Source organism: Atractosteus spatula, chromosome 1, assembly GCF_055471065.1.
Source record: "Atractosteus spatula isolate fAtrSpa1 chromosome 1, fAtrSpa1.hap1, whole genome shotgun sequence".
In the NCBI taxonomy this organism is placed as follows: domain Eukaryota; kingdom Metazoa; phylum Chordata; class Actinopteri; order Semionotiformes; family Lepisosteidae; genus Atractosteus; species Atractosteus spatula.
The window spans coordinates 9133137-9157722 of NC_142706.1; the positions used below are offsets into that span (position 1 = coordinate 9133137).

Genomic DNA, 24586 nt, shown 5'->3' on the forward strand with positions numbered 1-24586 from the left:
GAACTAGGGCATGTGAAAACGGCTTTCTTAATAGCTATATGTGAAAGTATAATCTATCAGGTCTTGTTCTTTACAGTTGCATTCATAGAATGAGGCGTTTCAAACCTTGAGTGCTGAAACTACTGGTCTAATTGGTAATTTGGCACTTCAGGGCCTTCATGTGACCACCAGCTTTAATGCAGAATCCTGATGTGTCACATTACTAATAAGGCTGTCTAGGATAACCTTGGCAGATGTTCAGATCTGATAGAGAATATCTGAAATACGTCTACATTTATTATGCAGGTTTTAAAAGTCTGAAATAGAAAACTAAATAATATTAAACAGTTTTTGCTCTACTCATTTGTCACTTGAATAGGAAGAATATACTAGCTTGTATATTTCTTTTTCTGATATCTCACATGTGCCATTGGATCCAGTATAAAACACTGTACCTGTCACATGAGCAGTCTCCAAGATCATTAAGACTTGTAGATCATTATGTACTGTAGCTGAATTAATCATAGCTAAGGATTGTGGTCGTGTTCTTGCATATCCTTAGGCACATCACATGTTTTAAAACCTTCTAACTTGAGTAATTAATTAAAGTGGAGCCATTTTCAGTTTCCTTACAAATGCAGATAACAATGTGTTCCATTTAGTCAGAAATGTGCATTTGAAGTCTTTGATAATAGGATTTATTTTTTATTATTAAACAATGCTCATTTTTAGCAAATCTAAAGATACAAATCCATATAGCACATACAATTTAATACTTAATAATTACCTTGTAGCCAAGATATTACTTTTTTTCACCTGTCCTGTCTTCCCACAGTTATACCTGTTTTTTGGTAGATGAGTGATGTTGCTTTTTGATCCTTTGATGTATGCTGTTATTCTGGAAAGCTTTTGATACTGTGAAGTCACAACCTCCTACTGCAATGCGTGGAAAAAGTGGAGGTTCATTGATACTTCTTTTCATTGACAGCATGGCTAACATAAACTAATTTTTTAATCTCAACTTTTGTAAATTAGATGTTGGTCCAACTTACTCAGGACACTCCACAGTGTTCTGTGCTTGGACCTTTACTATTTAGTGTTTACATGCTGCCTCTTTGTAAACCATCACAACCTTGCTGTTGACACTCAGATTTACTGTAAAATAAAAACAGTATGTAAAAAATAAAACAGTATGAAAATATGGTATAAAAATATTTAGCAATAATTGTTACTGTAACGTCTGTTGGACGTAACTATTGCTTATTTGTAGGTTACATATTTCAATTCTATTCATTTCATTCTATTTCTATGCAAATTAAGAACACCTAACTAGCCCTTAAGTAAGCAAGGAGACAGCAGGACTGAATCACATTATAGGGACGATGTGTAAGAATCTTCTCATTTAAATGACTTTTTATTTCTCTGTGCTTCATGGGCGAGCACTACATTTAGACCTTCTACCACATCACTTATAATGAAAATCAGTTGTACAAGAAAAATTATTTGAGACTGCCTCAATGATCCAGAAGTGACCTTGGTCTTAGATTGCTGATTTGATTTTCAGAGAGCCATAACATTAGAACCTGAAAGCATCCACTGGAACCTTTATAGGCTTACTTATTGTGATAACCCATAAATGTGGTTCTGGGAACCTTAATGAATACTTTTAGACATTGTTCCTCCTCATAAACTATTATTTATCTCTATATGTTGTTGCTTTCTTTCTATGAATGCAGAACATAATATGCTGCAGTTTGGGTTAAAACATACCAAGCAACAATTTCATTGTTTCCTTGCTTGAGGCAAATCCGAGGTGTGAAATTGCAAAACCTCATCATTTATTTATTCAGCATTTCTTTTGTTCAATGAGGTCCAATCTCAGATAGTTTAGGCGGAGAGACTTCATATGTCTCCAATCATTAGATGGACTTTAGGCGCCAGACTAAATATTTATCCTAGAGATTTGCTGAATAGTTCCAGTTTTAAAAGTTTTTGCTTCTGAAGCATATTGCATGGAGAGATGTTTTTGAAAGTTGTACTCTCTGACCATGGTGGCATGTGTTTCTTGGTCAGTTGTTACCCAAATATAATGTCATTGTTGAGGTTTCCTTAAGTTTTGTCTTAATTTTTTGTATCCAATGACTAATATCAGGGTTCTCATATTCTGTGTTTTTATATGGAAGTATACATCTGTTGCATGCTGGTTCTGCCCTGAGAGATAAAAAATATTGAATTAATACTTTCAGAATACATCTTTTCATTATCCTGGATTGGTGCAGAAAAAAATGTGTAGAATGAAGGTCAATAAAATATTGTTGTACAGTTGAAAGTTTTTGAGAAACCCCTTTCAATACTTTGTGATTTGATCAAGTCAATGGTGATTACTGCACAATACAAATATTGCTTCCTGATAGATATTAAAATTTACATTGAATTATTCTGCACTACTATCCATTTTACCGTTTCATTCATTTATTATTAGAAAGCTGGTTATCTTTTTGAAGGTTATGGTAATTTGGAGTCCATCCCAGAAGCACAGGGCACAAGGTGGTAATTCGTAGAAATGTTTTCCAAACAGGTGTAACTAAATCAACCAGTTTTAAGAGAGCATTTCAGGATGATAGAGTAAAGGGTATTATTCAAGCTGTTGTTCAGAGAAAAAAGCCATTATGAAAATTATTGTCCCAAGACTCATTACTATTAGAATTTCACAGATGACACAATTGAGTGCTTGACATTATGAATTCAAGTTCTCAGTGAATTGTTGTTTGGAAACACCTTTCTAGTTTTATATCCAATAATAGTGTTTTGAAGGGTTTCTCATTTTAAAAAAAACTAGCTCTCCTTAAATCCCCATCATGAACCTACTGTAATTCTTTTTTCTGTTTTACACTGGAGGAAGAGAACAGTCAAAACATTTATTTGATGAAGATCCTTTGAAACAGAGGGAGTTCTGGTGTGTGTAACAGAGTTATATCTGGAGTATATTAAGCAGATTTTTACCCTAGTTGTTATTTGGGTACCTTTTCTTTAGCGCCTTAATGCAAGTATGCAAGTAATTGACAAGGCATCGACAAAATAATCCCAGTAGTCTTCAGAATCAGCAATGAAACATAAACCAGAGGACATAACTGGAATATATGGATGTGCATTTAAAACTGAGAATAGTAGGCTCTTTTTTATGCAAAGGAAGGATGTGTGACACTACCAGCTATATTGCTTAAGCCTACAGTATACCCTCACTTTTTCAATAAGATCCTCTTTTCAGTTGGCTGCTAAACACCTAGTGCTCTAGTTGGGCCAAATAACCTCTTCTCATTTGTAACTGTTTTTTTTTATTTCAGGTATGCTTTTCTTTTGTGTATTTAGATTTTTTTTGGTTCATAGAGATTTGGCTTTTATTGCAGTGTAATAGCCCAAGGACAACTGTATTTCTAACATATTATTTTTGAAGCCATTAACACACAATTATCTGTGCTATTTCTGAAAGTTAATAATAGATTTAGGTGATTTAGTACTATAGACATTATGTTTTCTCCCTGGACAGCTAGATTTTATTTAAAAATACATTCTAAAGTTTGAAATGTTTTTTTTGACTATAGTTTTTTTTTACTGTGAACTGAAATTTCAGGTGTTTTTCGGTAAGAACTGTTTGTAAGTGAAGGTTTTTACATAATAGTCAAATACTGTACTGTATACTAAATAAATGAAAAAAATGCTAACATTGCAAGAAAGAAGATTGTACTTATTTAAAACTAGGAAGTGCTTTGTGAAAACATCAATGAATTACCAGCATCCCTTTTTCGGTGCACTACAGCAATTATTAGATAATAATATTTTCTAATTTTTTTTTCCAAAGAAGGAAGCTGGAGCAGCATTTTTATCAGTTCTGAGAATTAGTTATTTACTAAAATTAAATTTATCATCTCTTATTTAAGGATTAGATGATATATGCAGAGACAGATGTCTGTAAAATTCTGTTTACAATGTTGTTGATTTTTCATAAGAAAAATATGTTCCTTTTTTGTTTCAGCTCTGAGAACTATAGAAAAGACTATTTTTATAATTACACATTTCATGACACACATAATATACTGTATGTGTAGATATTGAGCCATAAATAAAAATAGAAAAGCAACTAACTTCTTATATGCCATTGTACATGTTAATTTATGTTAATTTATCTTTTCCAGTAGTTAAGATGTATGCCATATTATTGATATGATCAAAGAGAATAACAGCAGATCTGAACAAGTGATGAAATGAATTTACAGTTGCGTCGCGGTGTCAGAAAGACAGATTAACAGGTGGGAGAACAGATTTCTGTCAGTTTCTTAAGTAATGTATATCTCAATGGGAACAAAGGCATTAGGTAAGTACTGTAAGTGACTGCTGGCTCACATGTGCTGTTCATCTTTTCACAGAATCTCAAGATATAAATAATGAAAACACAAACACAAAATGTTGAATCTTAAAAGAAAGTTAGAATGAGAACCAAAATGTGCGACATTTACTTTACTAATTTTCAGTTTCACACAATACTGCCTGACTGAAGAATAAATACATTCTATTTTTAAGTTTCTGCAAAGTATTCAACATGTAAGATGATATTGCCAGTCAGCCAAATTTTGTTGGAAGCCTTGTTGTGTCTCAGTATGATATTTCTGAAAGTGTGTGTTTTTATTGACTAGTGTTGATGTTCCAATATGGTGAAGAGTGATTTGATTATGATTTTATTCTGATATTCTGGCAATGGGATCCTGAACAATTGTACTCTGGGGATTAATGAAACTAAGAAAGTCTGTGTACTTTTTCAATGCATTTAGAAAATGAAAAAATAAAATGCTTTTCTTAATTTTATTGCATCACATCATGAACAGGTAATGACTTTAAAAATATGCACTGTTAAAAAACCTTCGATAGTCTGCACAGCTGTGCATGATTAGATAGAATAATGGATTTTTAACTTGTACTGTACTAAAAGAATCTCTCTCCTTTAATGAAAGAAGCAGACTGGTCTGGAACAATCTTAACTCACTGACTACAACTGTATAAAAGTTAAAAACAAATGACAAAACTAAACAGATGATTGGCTCATAGGTACTCTAGACATTACTATTTTAAGACTAACCTACTGTATTAGTCTCATTTAGAAGACCACACAAGTCTTAAGTTGCATTGGCACCTACGTGCTTAAATCTGTGCCATTAAGAGTCACATCACTATTCCAGTTGTGTTAACTCTCTTAAAGACAATATGGAGCAAAACAGGGTGAATGTCTCTCAAATATGTTTAAGAAGAAGGTGCACTGTCCTAATTCTTTCTTGTGTTGGCACAGGGTCATAATATTAAGCCAGGTAGATTAACAAGATATCCAAAATATCAATAAATACATGTTGAATGTTGAACTGATGAAGTTTTGGATGCTTTGGGCCTTATATTCAAAATACCCTTAGGAATTTAAATCCCTGTTGTGTTTTAAATATAAAGCTCAATATTTGTAAAAGCAAAAAATGTTCTCATTTTTTTTTCTGAAATGTTGAATGATGATATTACATTGTAACAATACAGCAGTGTCAAATGAAATAAGCAATTTAGAAGTTTATTTCTTGTGACAAAATAGCTATTGTACCCCATATTATTTTAGATATAGTGTGAACTGCAATTATTAAAGACTGTGATGAATTTACACACTGCATGGTATTCATTTTCTTTTCTACACAAATCAATATGTAAGAATCTTTGAATTACCAGGATATACAATTCTTTTAGAAAGGCTGCTATCGCTGCTTGGATATTTCCTAGATGTGATAATAAGGTTGGGGTTAAAAGTAATATTCACTTGGTAGGATAAATTTAAGTCTTTTACCATTATTGCATCATTAATCTATTCTCTTTTCTCTCTTTCCTCCTTATCTCTCTACAATGCCTAAAATAGAAGTGGAACAAAAAGGTAATTAAATACCTTTCAAACTACATACTTATTTTTCTATGTGGTTAAGTTACTTGAGCGCTTTATCAGATAATGGACTGAGTTCCTTATTAGTCCTGTCACGCCTATTTGTTTTTAATGTCTTTTTCTCTTTTGCTGCTGAGTATGCACTATTCTCTACTCTTGTCAGTGGTCACAATGGGCTTAAGGCACTTTATTTCAGTGTGGCAGACAGCAGGGTAACTGTGTCTTACAAAAGAGAACAAATTGTTGTCATAAAAAAACATAACAACTGAACTAGAGTGGTGTCTTGCTGTCTCATAGGTCTGTATACTGTAGATCTGGATCTGACTACGTGCATTTATCGGTCTGTTCAATTATATTGGAGTTTGCAGTTGGGAAATACAAACCTTATATGGATACATGCGTTGCGTCATGTACACAGTATTACCATATACTGTATATGATTTTTTTAAATATATAATCACCACGTGTTGACTTTTCTGTGAGGAATGGTATCATTTCGGCCTTCCCTAGAAGTGTTTATTGTTGTTATCAGAATAAACCATAGATTTTACATTTAGATCTTGCCTTTATCCAAATCAGTGTATTTTCAAAACTATTGATGAACCATGAAAAATAACTATAATGCAAAAGTAGAGCAGAATAAACAAAAAGATGTACTGTTATCTGATGTAATTTAATTTATTTAAAGCTCATAAATTGTTATGTTCCTCGTGAACATATCTAACTAGACACAACATTATACAGACAGCATGAGGTAATCAGATAGAACCATCATCTGATCCACTGGCAAAGGACAATTTGAACAATGAAATTAGCTTATGACAAATGCTTCATATGTACTGTGCATTTTTATGCATTTCTATATTCGTAGGCATGCATACCATTTCTGCAATAAAATAAAATGCCTAAGCTACTTCACTCTGAATTATTTTGAAATTATTTTATGACCTTCTCTCACAAAGTCAAAATGCACAAAAACACTGGGTTTGATACTATATTTTAAATTTAAGACTGCAGACTACATATTCTGTCAGAAAGATAAGACAGTGATGCACTGTACCATGGTCTGTATCTAAATGCTAAAAAATATTCCTTTCATATAGTTATAAATATAAATAACAAAACATGGGTCTGATTAAACCCCCTACAAATGTATGCATTTAATTGCCATTTTTAGCAAATCTAGACAAGCAGTATTTAAACTAATCAATAACAGTGATTGAGGGTGTCATTGCAATCACAGTTACATTGGTGCTTTCTAACTTAAGAGAACTACATTTCACCATGCACGTTAACAATGTGGCTATATGTGATAGTAATATTAATGTGGTAGTATTCAAATCAGAATTCCATTCCAATGTCACACAAACAATCTGATCACTCACACTACCAATTGCGTCTTTATTTCCTCATCGTTATTCCTGTGAATAATGCACCCAGTAGCAAAAGTGCTAATTGAACCATTTTCTGTAAATTAAGCTGTCCTCTTATGAATTTATGAAGCACATTGCCATCTTTTTTTGCTTCTCTTTATTCTGGTTTTCGTTCTAATAATCATTTCTGTCATTTTCTCCTCCACACATGTTTGGGTAAAATTCTATACCATCTGTTTCTTCAAAAGTGCCTGTCATTTTAATCACATCCCTCTACTTTAAAAGACTTTCAAAGTGTTTGCTTTCAGTGTTACTGTTGAGTCAAGATTTATATAGTTGAAGCAAGTCAACAGGACCTCTCTAGGTATTATTTATGTGATAGTAAACTACGTGTTTAATCTTAAAGGATTACAGAACACTAATGTTTCCTACCAACATTATTATTTACTTCACCTGTCTGACGTGGTGCACATTCCACTGCTCTCTAAATACTGTATACTGTATATATTCCCAGCAGAATCAAAATAGCTTTCATATTTTTATTGAAGTTACCAGAATCTTAAATCACACGGGGATGGAAGACAATTGCATTTTTCATTTAATTTCTTCCCTGTATCAGGTCAGACAGAAGAAATGCCTTCCTCTACTGCATCTCTGATGTGATGCTTTGCACTTTGAATTCCTCAGCAAGTAAACTGATGGTGGCCTTTTCCTAGCCTTTTATTTGTTAATGTGTCATCATTCTTCTATTTTTTTAAAATTAATAGTCATATAAGTTACAGTGTGTGATAAATATTAAATCTTCCTTTGAACACTCAATAATGGACAATAATAATTGTCATTATCTAAGTAGTAAACATCTGAAAATACAGTAGGTAACAAATTTGTTACAAAAATATATTTTTCTGCAGTCCTTTGAGGTATTGACTTTTTTGCCTGAAAATAGTTTGTCTTTAAGTAGATTATGCTTACTACATCTGAAATCTCTTTTTTCCACTCCATAGATGATTTCTACATTAGTCTTTGTAGAATTTATGCAGCTGAAAATTTAAAATGAAACATTTAAAATGATTTCCCTAAACATACAGCAATTTGTATTTTGATCCCCCAAAGAGATTTTTTAATTTAAACTTTTGCAGTCTGAATCATCATGAGTTCCAAGCCACCGTTAATTTTGGACTTATATACTGTACAGTATAGATATCACAGAAATACACAGCGCAGTTTCATTTCTTAATGTATTCACAGAATCAAGGGAAAAAAATGGATTAATCTTAAAAAAAATCCTCAAGATTACTGTAAGAACTCTATAGAAAAAAAGCACTTTAGTTTGTGGTTTGTAGCTTTAAACTTGTTCTTTGATAAGAAAGATGAGATCAAATATAGACTGTAAAATTAAATAATTTTTCACTTTAGTGCTCTTAGAGCTGAAGAAAACGTAATGCAATCTAATAATAGTGAAGACTGTGATTGGACAGTATAGTCCTGAAGCTGCATGTAGTGCTTCTACACACTATTGTAATCATCCTTTCAAAGTTTCCCATCACTAATGAATAAAATGTGTTGTAATTTATACCTACAGTATACAGATAGGATATGTTGTTTATTACACTTATGACCTTACTTACAATAAAATATTTGAAAGGTTGTATTTGAAAGCCATGCTCTTCTGACAGCTGAAATATAATCATTGCCTCCATAAAATCAATACCAGTTAATTACGGGTAACAGGTTAATGTGTGAAATGGCATCTAATGTATATTTTTAGTTTCTTTGATTGTTCCTGTTTTTCCCTTATTATTCATTGTGAAAAAAACAACATAATCTACCACAACTCTATTTTTTTTACTTAAACAAGACACATTTAAAGTATCTGGACCGCTGAAATACCAATATATTCAGTGTTCAGACATAGAAGCTTGCCAGTTGGCTCCTCAGTTAAGCCTATCTTTGAAGAAAGCTTAGCTGTACTTCCTAAAGTTTTTTTTTATTTTAATGCAAATAAAATGGACTTGAAGTGATGTGTCACCAGATAATTTTACATTTATCTACTATAGGTTCCAGTGTCTGTTACTTTTTGTTTCATTTTCTACATGATTTATTCATATCTTGTATCTTACAGAGCCTTTACATCCTTTATAAATTCACAATTGAGATGACTTGAAAGGTTAATGTCAATGTCTGTTTTCCTATGGAAAACATATTTTTCCTCAACATCCAGATTCTAATAAAATTAGAAAAAAATAGATCTCTATATTGTGTATTCCATTATCATAGCATTTGCAGCTTGTTTTCAGACTTTGGATGTACAGTACTCTTATTTGTTTTTGATACATTTTTTTAAAATTCATAAATGTACGTAAAGGCAAAAAAACAACAACAGTATACAGTATAGTAATGGAAAAAACAATGCTTTTTCCTATTTGCAGACTGCACAAAATCAAAATAAAAGCAATTTAACTTTTCTGTGTAAATGATGATAGATGCACAGTTAGTTTCTTAAAACATGAGTCATCATCATAAGCCATGTCAGTGAGATTTCAACCATGAAAGAATAATGTGTAATGTGCTTTCAAAAACATCATATTACTTTTGATTTCCTAAAGAAAATTAACCTTTTCCCTTCATTATTTCTTGTTCACCTCAACTCTTTCAGTTTTCCTGTGTCCTGGCTTGCTGAGGGGGGTATATCAGAGTGAGCACCTTTTTGAATCAGACCACCAGTCAGGAGCTTGGTGTAAGGACCCCCTCCAGGCATCCGACAAGATCTACTATATGCCCTGGACACCCTACAGGACAGACACGCTTACAGAATATTCTTCCAAGGAAGACTTTATTGCAGGAAGGCCTACCACAACGTACAAGCTTCCACATCGTGTGGATGGAACAGGCTTTGTGGTCTACGATGGTGCCCTCTTCTTCAACAAGGAGCGCACACGCAACATTGTCAAGTTTGACCTCCGCACACGCATCAAGAGTGGCGAGGCCATCATTGCCAGTGCCAACTACCATGACACCTCTCCCTACCGATGGGGAGGTAAATCTGACATTGACCTTGCAGTGGATGAGAATGGACTCTGGGTCATTTATGCCACAGAACAGAACAATGGAAAGATAGTCATCAGCCAACTGAATCCATACACTCTGCGGATTGAGGGAACCTGGGACACAGCTTATGATAAAAGGTCTGCCTCTAATGCATTCATGATCTGTGGTATTCTGTATGTGGTTAAGTCTGTCTATGAAGATGATGACAATGAAGCCACTGGAAATAAGATTGACTACATCTACAATACTGAGCTCAGCAAAGATGGATACCTCGACATACCCTTTCCCAACTCATACCAGTATATTGCAGCAGTGGATTACAATCCAAGAGACAACTTGCTCTATGTCTGGAACAACTACCATGTGGTGAAATACTCGCTGGATTTTGGAGCACTGGACAACAGACCAGGTATGTACAGTTGAAGTGTTTGCATGCATATAGAGGTGGAGGAGCTTAGTGGGATACTGCATTTCTGAAGTCACTCTACAGGAGCTAAATGGAATTTAAGATAGAATTATTATAAGGTATGATTGAAAGCTTGCGTCCATGCCTTAAATGTCCCAGAAGTACATAGCAGGTCATAAAAGATTTAAAAATGTCTCCCATATTGCAGATCAAGGCAGTGGCATGAATGAATCATGTAAACTTTTCTTGAAGACAGGAAATGTGAGAACTTTATATTTGTGATATTTTCTAGCACAGGATCATTATGTTCAATTGTCAATTGAAAGACTTGGGATAATAATATAGTGCAATGGAGAAGGGAACATCGTGTTCATCTTTTAAAAAAAAAACTCTGCAACAGTATTAAGGATCTTCAAGAAATATAAACATTCTAATAATCATGTCAGTAGAAGTGTCTCAAGTCTTTAATGGAAATGACAGCCATATTTTTTACACATTAAATTTCTGTTCTGAAATGTTGTCATGTTTTTACACTCACATTTCTTAGGTTTGCAATTGTGCACTTCAGTGGTGATTTATTTGTCTTTATTCTTTCAACTATTTTTGTTGTACTTTTTTAGTAAGCTATCATTGTTTATACATTTACACTTTTTGTTTTATAATATTAGTATCTTTTGGGGATGTAGGGTACATCTAAGGCTAATAACAGGACATACATATACAATAAAATTATCATTTTATTATAGCGGGGTGTCAAAGGAAGCACATATTAATTGAGGCTTTTTTTCTTTTCCTGGGAATAGAAATATCTTTCAAGTACATTGATGATACTACATATAAGTTCATCCAGGTGTAAGTTGTGCTTTCAGAGTTTGGTTGTCTGCTGCTATTACTGTATACACTGTCTTTGTGTTTATCCTAAAACTGTGTCAATTAGAAGATCTTTTTTGTTATGCAATTTGAATCTGTCTTTTACAGTCTGGTTTTCTGTATTGACCCTTATAATTAACCGGGGTAAAAGACATCTCGTGTAAAGGGATAGCATCTTTCCTGTTGGTAAGATAGGAATTGAATCTGCCCTTCGTAAAAGCAGATAGGAAAATTCCCAGGAGCATGAAGCTATTTGCTGAGTGTAATTGGTTCACTGTGCCTTTTAAGAATGAATGCAGTTCGTCTCATGCTCTATTAAATGATGGTGTATTAAACAATGCTTTTACATTCATTTGGGAGTTGCACTACAAGAAATTATCTAAAGAATGCTCTGTAAACTTTGTTTTCACCGATCACCCTTTGAATAATGGACCATTCAACCCCAGGGGATCCTCAGCCAGTATCCATTGATATTCGATGCATTGACCTGCAAAGTAATATTAAGAAAGGGAAAGGAAAAAATACAGTTAGCTTAAGTTAAGTTAGCTTAGGACATGCAGCTTTGTTCTACATTAAGTTGCTAATTAAGCAATTTCACCAGATAGCCTAATCATACTCTTGATGTTCTTTTCCACTTGAATAATGTGTTTTTTATTATAAACTACATAGATCTAAATAAAGAGAATGTTTTAATTGAAATTGCTAAATTAGAAAATATCCATAATTTTCTTCTGCTCTAAAAAATAGCAGTCATGAAATATACAATTTTAATAGCTAATCATTATTCTGCATTTTAGATATGTGCAGAATTTTTAAAGTATACCATCAATATTTTGGTATATTTTCAGTAAATATGAGAGTGAGGTTTCTTTTGAGAATGATTAATGTATAACCTCTACACTGTATACACACCTCTATAATTAAAAAACCTACAGTATTTATCTGTGTAAGTGGTTACATATGTTTATATACAGTATATGAGTAAATACTGTAGAGAAATCATTTTAAACACCTTAAACTTCCTGCTACCCAGTGTAGTTTCCTGCAACTCATAATCATCTATTAAACCTATACAGTGTATATTTCTACTACTAGTGTGCATCACTTTAAAGTTATCAATGATATGTTTAATGTGACTAGTGTCCTTTGATGTTATTCCCACTATTTTTTTTATAATTTGAAAATACAACTACAGTAAGTATATTAGAATCTAAATAATGGATAGGGATCAGAAAGAAAATGGGCCCAAAACATATAATTTCTCCACATCACTGTTTACATGACACACTGTTCCCTGTTCACTAATCGGTTCTGTATCCATTTATATGTGTGGGTTTGGATTCTTATAGGATTTGTTTTGAGAATCAGTCTTTATAAGAGACCTTATCAAAAGTTTTCTGGAAAGTTAAATATGTATAATCTCCGTTAAGAGTTTTCTTATGTTTATATCAAATTATTCTTGTATAGAGACAGAGAGAGATCACTTTATTAGCCATATACAATTTCTTGCATTAGGAATTAATCTTTTCACATACTCCAGCTTGCTCTCCATGAGACCCAGACACAGAGAGAAGCTTGGGGTCAGAGCACAGGGTCAGCCATAGTACAGTGCCCCTTGAGCAGTTGGGGTTAAGGGCCTTGCTCAGGGGCCCAACAGAGTGGGATTCCTCTGCTGGCTGCAGGATTTGAACCAGCAACCTTCTAGCCACAGGCACAGATCCTTGGCCACAGTGCCACCGCTCCACCCTAAAACTGTATGTTAATTAAGCACGAATCTAATCTTTCTAAAGCTACGTTGCCTATCATGTAAATTTCATTTGTGTTCTAAGTATTCTTCTAATTTCTATAATTTTGCCAGTAGCAGAAGTAAAACTGATAAGTCTATAGTTTCCTAGTTCAAATCTCTGCCTCTTTTTATAATGTTTGTGTCTGCATTTCTCCAGTCTGTGGGTACTGTTCTAATTGAGAAATGAAATATCCTAGCTGGAAGTCTATGAATAATATCCCTCATTTCCTTAAGTATGACTGGGAAAATACCAAAAGGCCCTATGATTTATTGGGTTTAAGAAAGCCTGTCAATTATGCTAAAATTACAAATACTGAAGGAGCTTTTTCTTTAACATAGGACAGGTTATTTTTGCATTCTATTGTACAAACATATAAAGTATTTATTTAGCAGGTTTACTTTTAGCAGTATATCTTTATCACTTTGTATTATAATTACTCAGTTATACTGTAAACTATTTGCTTTCCTTCTTTAAATTTTTTTACTATAGTGCTAAAAACTGCTATGCTTTCATTGCAGTGTCTACCTCTTGGTAATTCTAATATCTTTTTCAACTGCACCTGTAGATATAGTTTTATTTCTTCAAATCATGGGTCCTTTTCAATAGTTAGTAGAGCACTTGGTTCTTTCTGAAGTTTTTTTTTGTATTTTCATTTATCAATTTAGATATTAATGTCTAGTTGAACTTCATTTTTTTAAGGAATGAATTTATTTTGAGCCTTTAACTTGCTATTGGACTGCAATCATATTATTTGCCGCAGAAGTTTACATGTGCCATCTTTGTTATTGTTTACATTCTGCCTACAGTAAGCACAGAGGCAGCTTGTGATATTTTACACACAGTTACAGCCGGACTGCAAATGCAACACCCTAAAGCTTTCATGGCTATCTCAGGGGACTTTAATCAGCATGATGGGCTGTGTTACAGACTACATCACCTATTTCTTTTTACTACCCTGCCTGTTTGTTAAGTGCTCTACCAGGTAAAATAAGACACTGGACTTACCGTATGCCAATGTTAAGGAAGCCTATAGCTCCACTGCCCTCCTCCCCCTCGGCAGATCAGAACACAACCTTGTCCTGCTTTCACCACTATACAAGCCCATTGTCCAGCGCCAACCAGTGACCTTCAGGACTTTGAGGACCTGGCCTCAGGAGGCTATGGAGGATCTATGTGGTGTTCTGGATTCTACAGACTGGGATGTGCTGTGAGAGCTGCACGGGGATGACATTGACAGCATGGTGGACTGTTACTGACTACATCAACTTCTGTGTGGATAACACCGTTCCTGCCAAAGATGTATGCTGCTTTCCCAGTAATAAACCTTGGATCACAAGTGACCTGAAGGCTCCTCTGAATGACAAGAAGTGAGCCTTTAGGAGGGGGGACAGGGAAGAGGTCAAGCTCCCACATGGGATTAATACAGTACCTACCTACTGTAGAGTACCATTGTTTTTCACTTATGTCCTTCTTCTATTAACCCTGTATCCATCTGGTCCCAGTTCACTGCTTATAAGCTCTTGCTCATTCCCTCACAGTTTGCCTTTCTGTAATTATAAAACCTTAATGAGACTTACTTTTCAGAGATTTAAAGTGTACAGCAAAAGATATCATATTATGGTCACATTTCTTAGTGGTTCTATCACGTCAGTTCACTTTATTATATCCTGGTTGTTGGAAAAGATTAATAAGAACATCATCCCTAGATGGTCTTTTACAAAATGTGTTAGGAAGCAATCATTAACCATTTCAATCATACACATTTTAGCTTCTATATTTCTCATCACAATATCCCCAATTTATGTGTGGTATGTTGAAATCTCCCAGTAACATAACATCACCTTTTCTACAGACTGTACCTTCCTGTTCTCATCATACAGTAAGCTGCTTGTGCCCATGTCTGCTTTAGAATATTCTGTACACATTGTTAGCTCCTTTGAATTTTTCCAGCTGAACCCACTCTAAACTGCTCCTATCATCTTGTGTCACTGCTTTAGTTTGCAAGTCATTTTTCACACATTATCCTAGACTACCATCTGCCTGTTATTCTGTGAAAGTGTGTGCCCATTAATTTTCTATTTGTCCTCGTCATTCTCCCTCTACCCATGTTTTGGTTACTTCTGTAATATCTTGGTTCAAATTTAATGCAATAGCCTTCAGGTCTTACAGTATTTGTTATGCTTCTAGCATTGAGATATAAACAATTAAGAGTGCAAGAGTTTTCTGCCTGAGGTTTTTCCTGGTATTGACAAGAGCTTTTATGGGCCTGCAACAATTGGCCTGTTGTGAGCTCCTTACCCCCAGTTACTTAAATGTTAGCATTAATCAACTACACTTCACTAATGTATTGTTTCATCTTTACATCACTTTTCTTACAGTGAAAAAAGAGTGGATCTACATTGCAGTACCCAAACACCACATCAGACCCTTTTCAGATAAACATTTATCATAAATTTAAATTTAAAACTATTACATGTACAGAAAGGAATGCCAAAACTAGGAATAGATATTGTAAGAGTTACAGGATTCTAGGTGATGGTCACAATGATTGTAGTGCTTTCCTGTTAGAGGTTTCTGAACAAGAAACATCAGCGATGGATAGAACGAGAGTATTTTATTTGGTGTTCAGGTTTTAATTAGACCTTTGATAAAGTTCCCCATGAATGATTAATTCTGAAACTGCAGGTGGTAGGGATTAAAGGTATTGTCATAAAGGTGTTGTCTATTGTATATGTCTTTCGATTGAGGATCAGTTAATGGGTAGAAAAAGGGCGAATGCTTGGGGTGATGTAATTAGTGACATTTCAAATGCTTTTTTATTAGGACCAGCATTCTTCTTGATTTATATCACTGATTCAGGTTGTGGTATAGTTAGTAAATTAGCCGTGTTCACAGAGGATTATCAAACACTGGCAGCTGGTAAAGTGCTAGTGCTATATAGACATGTGTAACGTCTTACCTGCAAAATCCTGCAATATAAATATAAGATGGAAAACAGATGTTTGAGAATCTAGTAAGGGAAAAGACAGATGACTACTGTAAGTTGACAAAATATTTTCTTCATCTATACAATTTGAGTAAGTAATAAAAACCTAAACTGTATATATGATTAATATATTGATACTGTATGCATTAGAATAAGTATTAAAAGTTTTAAGTGAGTAACTATAATCAATGTTACTTTTTGAAATGTAGTAGTGAGATTACATTTAGAATATTACATAAGATTTTGGTCACCCTCTTACAAAAATGGCTCTGGCTGCTCTGGAGACAGTCCAGAAATAAAAAGTTGTCATGCCTTAAGATTGATAGTATTTTTTTTTCTTAAGTATTTTTTTAAGAAAGCAGGTTTTACTAATGTGTTTCTCATAGACTCAAAGAACTAAGAGTGAATACCAGGCAATCACAAGAAAAGCACACTGCATTTACCTTTAAATAAGTCTTGTCTCTCTGTGAGGAATTGCCTCCAGAGACACGCATGCTGTTTTTTGGAAATGAGAGGAAAGAAAATGAGGCTGAGTGTGAAAAGGAACACAATCTCAAAGATTTGTGGAGATAATAAACTTCCTGAAATTATAGTCTTATTCTCCAAATGCAGGTTTACTCAAAATAACTCTAGGTAAACGTCAAAGACCGTGACAAAGTATGTATAAATGAATGTTTTTAGAACCTTTCACAGTAAAACAGTCAAATGTATAATAACTTATACTGCTGGTAGAATTATTTTAATATAAATTATATACATTTCAGTTTTTGGTCATTTTATACTGAGTATGTAGCCGTGAATCTGCTCTATACATTTTTGTAATTCCAGTATTTATTTAACTTCCAATATCCAACTTTATTCTACCAGTGTTTTGTTGTGTTTTTCAGAAATTAATTCAGTGGTGTCTCAGTATGAAGTAATACTATTTATAGTGTGCATATTTTTTTCTAAGAAAATGATATCAAGCTGCAGTTTGTCTCAAGTTGTCCTGACTTTGTATAATGATGTATTGGCAAGTGACATGGAATGGCAATAATATTTAAGAGTGGGTATCTTCATCATTATTGTTTACTAGAACTTGGCCTTCCTCTCCTTAAAATTGTAGTTAATTGGTGTTAACGCATTTTAGATCTTTTAAGTCTATTGTATTTCAAGGAAATTATGTATTTTCATAGAATTGATCAAATGTCAAAAAAGACAAATTAAGGGACCTGCTTAGGAGGTACTGACGGTTCTGCTAATTGAGCCTTTTAGTTTTTCAATCTGTTTTAATAAAATTTAATAAAAAACACATTCTTAGAATACAAATCTGAAATTTACAGCTAAAACCTCTTGCTTCCTCCTTGGAAGTATTGCATATAATCATATGTTAGAACCTAAAGAATCCTGTATGTTATTTAAAAGAAAAATCCTAAGATCATATTCTGCATTTTGAAAATAAATGGAAAGTGGTGAATTTTGCTCTGCTGGAGCCTGCATTGGGAGAGGAAGAATTAACTTTCACCTTGTTACTTGCATCTGTCCTCCTGTCACTACCTTTGGAATTCACATAAGCAACCTTTGATCTTTAGTCGTCAACTTCATTTCCTAGAGAAGTCAAGCATACTGCCACTTTTTCTCTCTACCCAATATGTTAGTGAATGCAATTGAGAAATGTTGACAAATGGCTGGAGGAAAATGGTGAGAATGGAGAGATTAGGTGAAGGATTGGTAGTTTTAATGATTTGTATGAAGTCTCTGTTCAGATGATTGCCTGTGGTTTGCTGTGAATGCTACACTAAGAAGCTGCCCTCACACCTCCTAAAAACAGACAGACACAGTAGCTGCATTTGTTCCAAATCAGCTGTCTAGCCATTAGCTCAGAGGCCTTTTATCACATATAATACCTCTTTTAATTTTATGATAAATGTCTTTTTTTAAAGCAGCTGCAGAGTTGCTCTGCAGAGCGGGAAGTGTTACAATTAATTTGTTTTTGACGAAGCGCCAGTACTTGTCATTCAGTTCACAAAATCTGACCTTGAATGTCATCAAGTTGCAGGTAAATAAAGAGTTGAAATATTTTTAAAATATCCAACAACTGAATATTAAAAAAATATGCATAACCAATTCATTATAATGAACCTTATTTGATATATGTTTTTTGTGCATGATTTGGAAACTTACCATTATTGAATATAGATCTCTGCCTGTTTCATTCTGGAAGTCACAGCAATTTAGAACTTGATCTTAATTTATGGTTAAGTATCCAACATTCCAACATTTAATTAAATGAAAATAATTAGAATTATGTATACTCTTCATCAAAAATGACCACCTAAAGCATATGGCTAAGGCTTCTTATACAGTATGAATTAAAATTTGCTTGTCCTTTCTTAGACTTTTTTTAAGAATTAAATGAAATATAGCTTATTCATATAATTGGTCTGTGTAACCTACAGTATTTACAGTATAGTATGTTTGAGTACCAGACATTTTTTTTCCTTTTTTGTTGATTTTGGAAGGAAAAATATCCTTCTTGCTTAAATAACAGTAAGTAGATACAGTTTTCCAGGTTGTTAAATTACATATTCTTGAACAAATTTCATAGAATTGTGGTATTCTTGCAAGTCCCTCTGTTGTCGGTATGCCTGCATTTGGCTGCTGTATCATATTTAGTGTTAACTGTCTGGAGCTGTTCCCTGATTGTTTGGCAGATAAAGATAGGACACAAAGTCATCAACCTTCATAATGAAGTTGAATTGTTGGTACCAGCTGTGTGACCTGACTCTGTCAACATGAATGGACATTTGTTTAATTCAACAAGATTTGCTTACTGCTGAAATTATTAAGACAGAGTGGTTTTTCATGGGACAAATGATTCTTCCAGGCACTTAGGCTTTGCTGTGCACCAGCCTGTGTGCCCTGAGTACTAAAATGTTCCCACATCCTCTGAAGAAATGTGACATTTTTTAGAGTGAAAAGATGAGGCTCTGGCCACTCAGTTATTTTTTGTCAAATTTTATTTTTGACTGTATAACAAAGCCTGTGTACAATGGTACCCATGTACCAAGTTTTGAAAAGCATTTTTTTTTGTAGGTACCAAGTTGTATTGTGCGTCATAAATAGAATACAGCAATAGAAATATAAAAACAATAGATTGCAATTTAAATAGACTATCCCAAAGCTTTGATCTTTGTTCCTGGAAGCCAGCCTTTACTGTGTGGTGCTTTTGCCTCAAATTTATACAACATGGCCATCATAGAAATTAAACTGCCTGGTTATGTTCTGTGAGGTGCCAGTCAAAAATGCTCTGGCAGTACTTGCTTGTGAACAGCTTGTGAAAGTTTATGAGATAAGATGTTTATGTTGTTGTTTATTCATGGTAAAATTTGTAACTATACACAGAATGGTGTCTAAGACTTATTGTAATACATCAGTTCATATAACTGAAAGTTATTCAGTTTAATTAACTGCAACTGAATTTCTGTCAAAATTGTCTTAAAAACAAATTTTCAAAATCTAAACTGCCTGGTACAGTAGATGAATTTCAGGTTGTTCAGTGCACTTGGTTTTATTGTTATTCTTGTTATTTATGAAGCAGATTTTTATGAAAATGTTGCTGTCCTTTTTTAATGAAATAAGTCTTATATGGATTCCTGGGGAGTGTTGCATTATTCTACAAAACATTTTATAATCCTGTAAAAATTGCTTCGGATTTAGGAAGATAACATCACTACTCTCTGGAAGTCGTTTTATTCCACACAGAGCTAACAAGATCCCCATCTATGTTATTGCTTTTCATTTGCCCAGACCATAACTTCAGAGAACACAGAATTATTTTAAATATTACCTGTAGGCTTGCCAACTACTGGTTCCTTTTTATGTGTTATCATTATATATACGTACTATATATAATGTATGTATACAGTACGTATATATACGTACTGTATACAGTATATTTTGTATTACCTTCTCCCCCAAAATACCTTTTCTTTATATAACAATATATTACCAAATATTATTGGGGAGAAGCTTCACTCCACCTGTAATGAATTGTGTTCCCAGATTAGATTACTGTTCACTGTCAGTTCACCATAGTTTTGCACGTAGCTTTCTGCTGGAATGTCAGTTGGCTACCACACGCGTTTATTATTATCCATAACATAATGGAAAAAGTACATTCTGCTATGGAAAATATGGCACAGAAGTGTAAGATTGTGTGGCATGATAGAGTGGAATCGAAAGCCGACAGACCATAAATTATGACAAATTGGACATATTATACAGTGTATCGTGAAGATAAACAGAATTTATTGCCTTCAAGCTATATCCCCTTTTAATAACTACACAGGTAGAACTGTTTTACGTAGCAAGTTTATACACAAGAACCTTATGGCAGTGATTCCGAGACCATTAAATCTGTGGAAAATGTCACTTGCATCCAACTGAAGAGTCTGGGTACAAGATAAGATCACTTTATTGGCCATATACAAATGTGGTATATTAGGAATTTGTCTTTTTGCATACTCCAACTTGCTCTCCATGAGACACACAGACAGGGAGAGAAGCTTGGGGTCAGAGCGCAGGGTCAGCTATTTACACGGCACCTCTGGAGCAGCTGGGGTTAAGGGCCTTGCTCAAAGGGCCCAGTGGAGTAGGATTCCTCTTCCAGCTGTGGAATACAGACCGGCAACCTTACAGTCACAGGTGCAGATCCTTAGCCACAGAGCCACCACACTGCCCCAGTTAAGGTTCTCACTGAGAGAAAGTCAGAGTGCATTGTCCTGACTGTTCAAACTATAGAAGATGCTTTGATACTATAGGCATGTTTTACTTGACCTTGCACAAGGGTTTCTGGTTATGTGGAGTGACCATAACTAAGGAACAGTTTAATGGCCTTTTGGACAACTGTGTTCTGTCAACATTGATGGAAAAGTATCTGTACATCTGCCAACAAAATCAGGTACCATGTCACTGGGATTGTTACAAAATACTTCAAGGAGAATTGCACTGAAAACATTTCATAACCTGCTCAGGGATCTGACCTCAATCCTGCAGAACACCTCAGGGTGAACTGGAACAGGAAAATTATGAAGAGACTACAGAGACCAGATTCTCTACCTGCACAAGAAACTGCTCTGTGGGAAGAATTACTTCATGTTTCTCTGACCATCGATCAAATGGTGGTGGAATGTATCCCTTTGAGGACCTTTGAGTATTTGGAGTGCAGTGTATATTGCTTATATTCGGATCACTTAGCTCCTAACCACTGAATGGGTTTGCAGAGTTCAATGGTCTTGTCTCATTTTTCTTTTCTTACAGGTACGTATATTACTTTCTGATATTTAAAAATACCATATACGTCTTAAGCATCAAAGTGAAAAGATTGTCATGTTGCACATTATAATATGGACATTTTTTCACTGGAATGTACAACAGTAATTATGACCCGTTTCGCTATTTATTTAAAGCAATTCTGTATTCATTTCTGGTACTCCTGGTTATATGTTCTCAATTTACCATCATTTTTTTACAGGCTATATTTTTATATAAATGGAGCATTATCTGCTCATTTCACCTAATATTTGCTCATTCCTTGATTTCCTTGATTTTAGGCCGCTTTGTCTTTTATCAGCTTGGATATTTGGATATTGGGTATTTTCCTGGGTACTTCTTCAGTATTTAGTTTATTTTACTTTGCAGCATATATAGATGGCACTGGTTGTTGTCACAAAAAGTATTTTTAAGCTCTTCAGCAGGTTTTCCAGGATTGTGTTAATTGTAGACGACTCAACACGTTCGTTATAATGCCAAGATATACAATATATTGAGTAGTTTCTGGCATTGATTAGCCTCTGGCAAGCACAGCATAAATAAATAAGTGAATGAATGCCTCTCTCCTTAGTGAAAAGGCAAAGAGAATGTTTTCCATTAAAATACTAGATTGTCTTTACATTATTTGAATCATCATTATAGTCTTACTTTTAAATTCAAAGCCTTAAAAAGTTAAATTGTATGAGAACTTGTATAACCTTCCGAAAACTTCTCTTTACATCTATCAGCAAAAATCTTAGCCACTGTGGTTACTTTGAAGTGCTGAATTCCCCCTTATCAGCATCATTTAAGTTCTCGCTGAAAGCTCTGAATTATCGCTTAATGCAGCTTCACTTGTGGTGTTTAAAACCCAGAAATGATGCATCTACCCAGGAGCAGGACTCTAAGCTTCCTTCTTTATATTCCCAGTGTTTCCTTGCTGTTTGTATACAGTATTCATTGGGAACAGCAGCAGCTGAACTTGAAAATGCACAAGACAGGCTGTCAAATTAGTGTGACTGTGTGGAGCTTTATTGGTAACAAGACTGTTTTTGGCATTTCCTCAAAATGATTTGTAGGCTCTATCTCTATCCCACCTGGCCAGGAACATGAAATGAGTAATTAATAGCCAAACAATGCGCATACTCCTTCCATTATGAGTCCATTATGTCAGATAATATCAGTGCTTTACTGGACGTCCTGATGCATAATTTACGACACCTTGACTCGGCAGATTGGTGGCCGGCCACTAATGAATAGCCCATTAAATGACAGGAAGTTTTACTATAATGTATTTCTTCTTGGATATGTGTTTTGCTACTAGCTTTTTCATACCAAGAATCTGCACAGTATGCAAGGAACTTTTCTTGAATTCTGATATACAGAAATTGGACTTTCTTAGAATGATTTATGTTCCATTAAACTCAAGATGAGTGCAAGAAGAAACTATAAAAAATAATGATCAGTGCTCTCTGCAAAAAATGTATTTCCTGTTTTTTAATAATGCACGAATCTTTGTACAGTATTTGATTAGATCTGAAAAGGGCAAGATCTGTAAGTTGGGGACAGAATTTACATTCAAGGGCATAGTCGATAGATTTTTAAAGACTTATTGTACAGTTTTGACATCACATTTACTTTTACAATTGACACATTTAAATTTTACATTGTACAATTTTAAACATCTGCTGAAGGCTAGATAAGCAATGTGTCATTTGTATTGGCACAACTGGCAGTGAAATATCTTCAAAAAGACAGATCATGTAATCAAAGTCTTGCTTCCTGAAAATTCACATGGGCACATTTGACTTAAGCGATTTTTTGTAATCAGAGGAAGAACAAACACATAGCCAGGCACATTCTGTTTAAACATCATGAACTCAACACCTTCCCATTTTCTTGGTCATTTTTGTACTAATTTCAACACTTAAGCTGGCGTTTCAGTCCTCAGTATTGTGAGTTGAATCCTGTTTTTCTCAGAAAGGAAACAACTGCTGACTGCAGGACAACGTTAGTCTTAGTACTACTGAAATATGCTGAATGCAAAAAAAAAAGAGTGTATGCATTAATAACTCTTGCTGTACCATACTATGATATTTGACATTGGTGACATTGGTGTAGTCTAGAGCAAGATCATGCCTGATCTGCTTTTGTAACTTATTTGTGATTTATAATCTAAAAAGGTCCTCAAGACATATTTGCCAGCTGGCACTACTCCCTAAAAAGGTCAAAGAAAATTAGGATTGAAGATGTGAACTGGGGATCACTAAAGAAAAAAAAAGCTTACATTTGCTTTTAAACTTTATTTTTGAAGGTAATTGGAGGTGCTAACTTACAGTATCAATTATGACAATAGTCTGTAGCAAATCAAATTTAAATTACTAGTTTTCCAGGTATTGCAGTGAACTTCAGTATACAGTACCTTGTACAGTATACTGTATATGCTTTGACGTTTTTTGTATTTTTTCTTGTATTGAAGCTTAATGGGTAATGATTTCCATGCCTGAGTCATCACTTTGCTTTATCCTTCAAGTGTTCCAGTATATAAGACTCACTAACATGATTTGGCAGCCTATTCCAATCATTAACCTTTCTTGTGGTTCCCAGCAATAAACAAGCTTTGCCTCCAACGATTAAACAGACTCTGATTTAAAGCTTTAACCCCTTTCTGTTGCACACACTGAATTGTGATTCCAAATCAGACAAATCTGAGATTTGCCAAAGATCATCTTCTGCTGCCTTTCAATATGGGTGCTTGATTACAGTCTTGGAGCCATGTGTTGGAATGAGGGACAATCTGAGAAGTTCCTAAAATTATTGCAGCAGTGGAAGGATTGCAATGAGTTGAAGTGGAACATTTCCTTCCTTTATTTTGCACTGAACATG

General features: G+C 34.3%; 1 protein-coding gene across 1 annotated transcript in view; it reads left to right on the forward strand.

Annotated features, from left to right (window-relative positions):
- Positions 1-24586, forward strand: part of adgrl3.1 (adhesion G protein-coupled receptor L3.1) — a 264360-nt gene that overhangs the window by 111612 nt on the left and 128162 nt on the right. Inside the window, exons 4-5 of the mRNA XM_088939011.1 lie at positions 5918-5932; positions 9968-10768. Of these exons, the coding sequence (XP_088795137.1) occupies positions 5918-5932; positions 9968-10768 (816 nt within the window). The remainder of the gene's footprint in view (positions 1-5917; positions 5933-9967; positions 10769-24586) is intronic.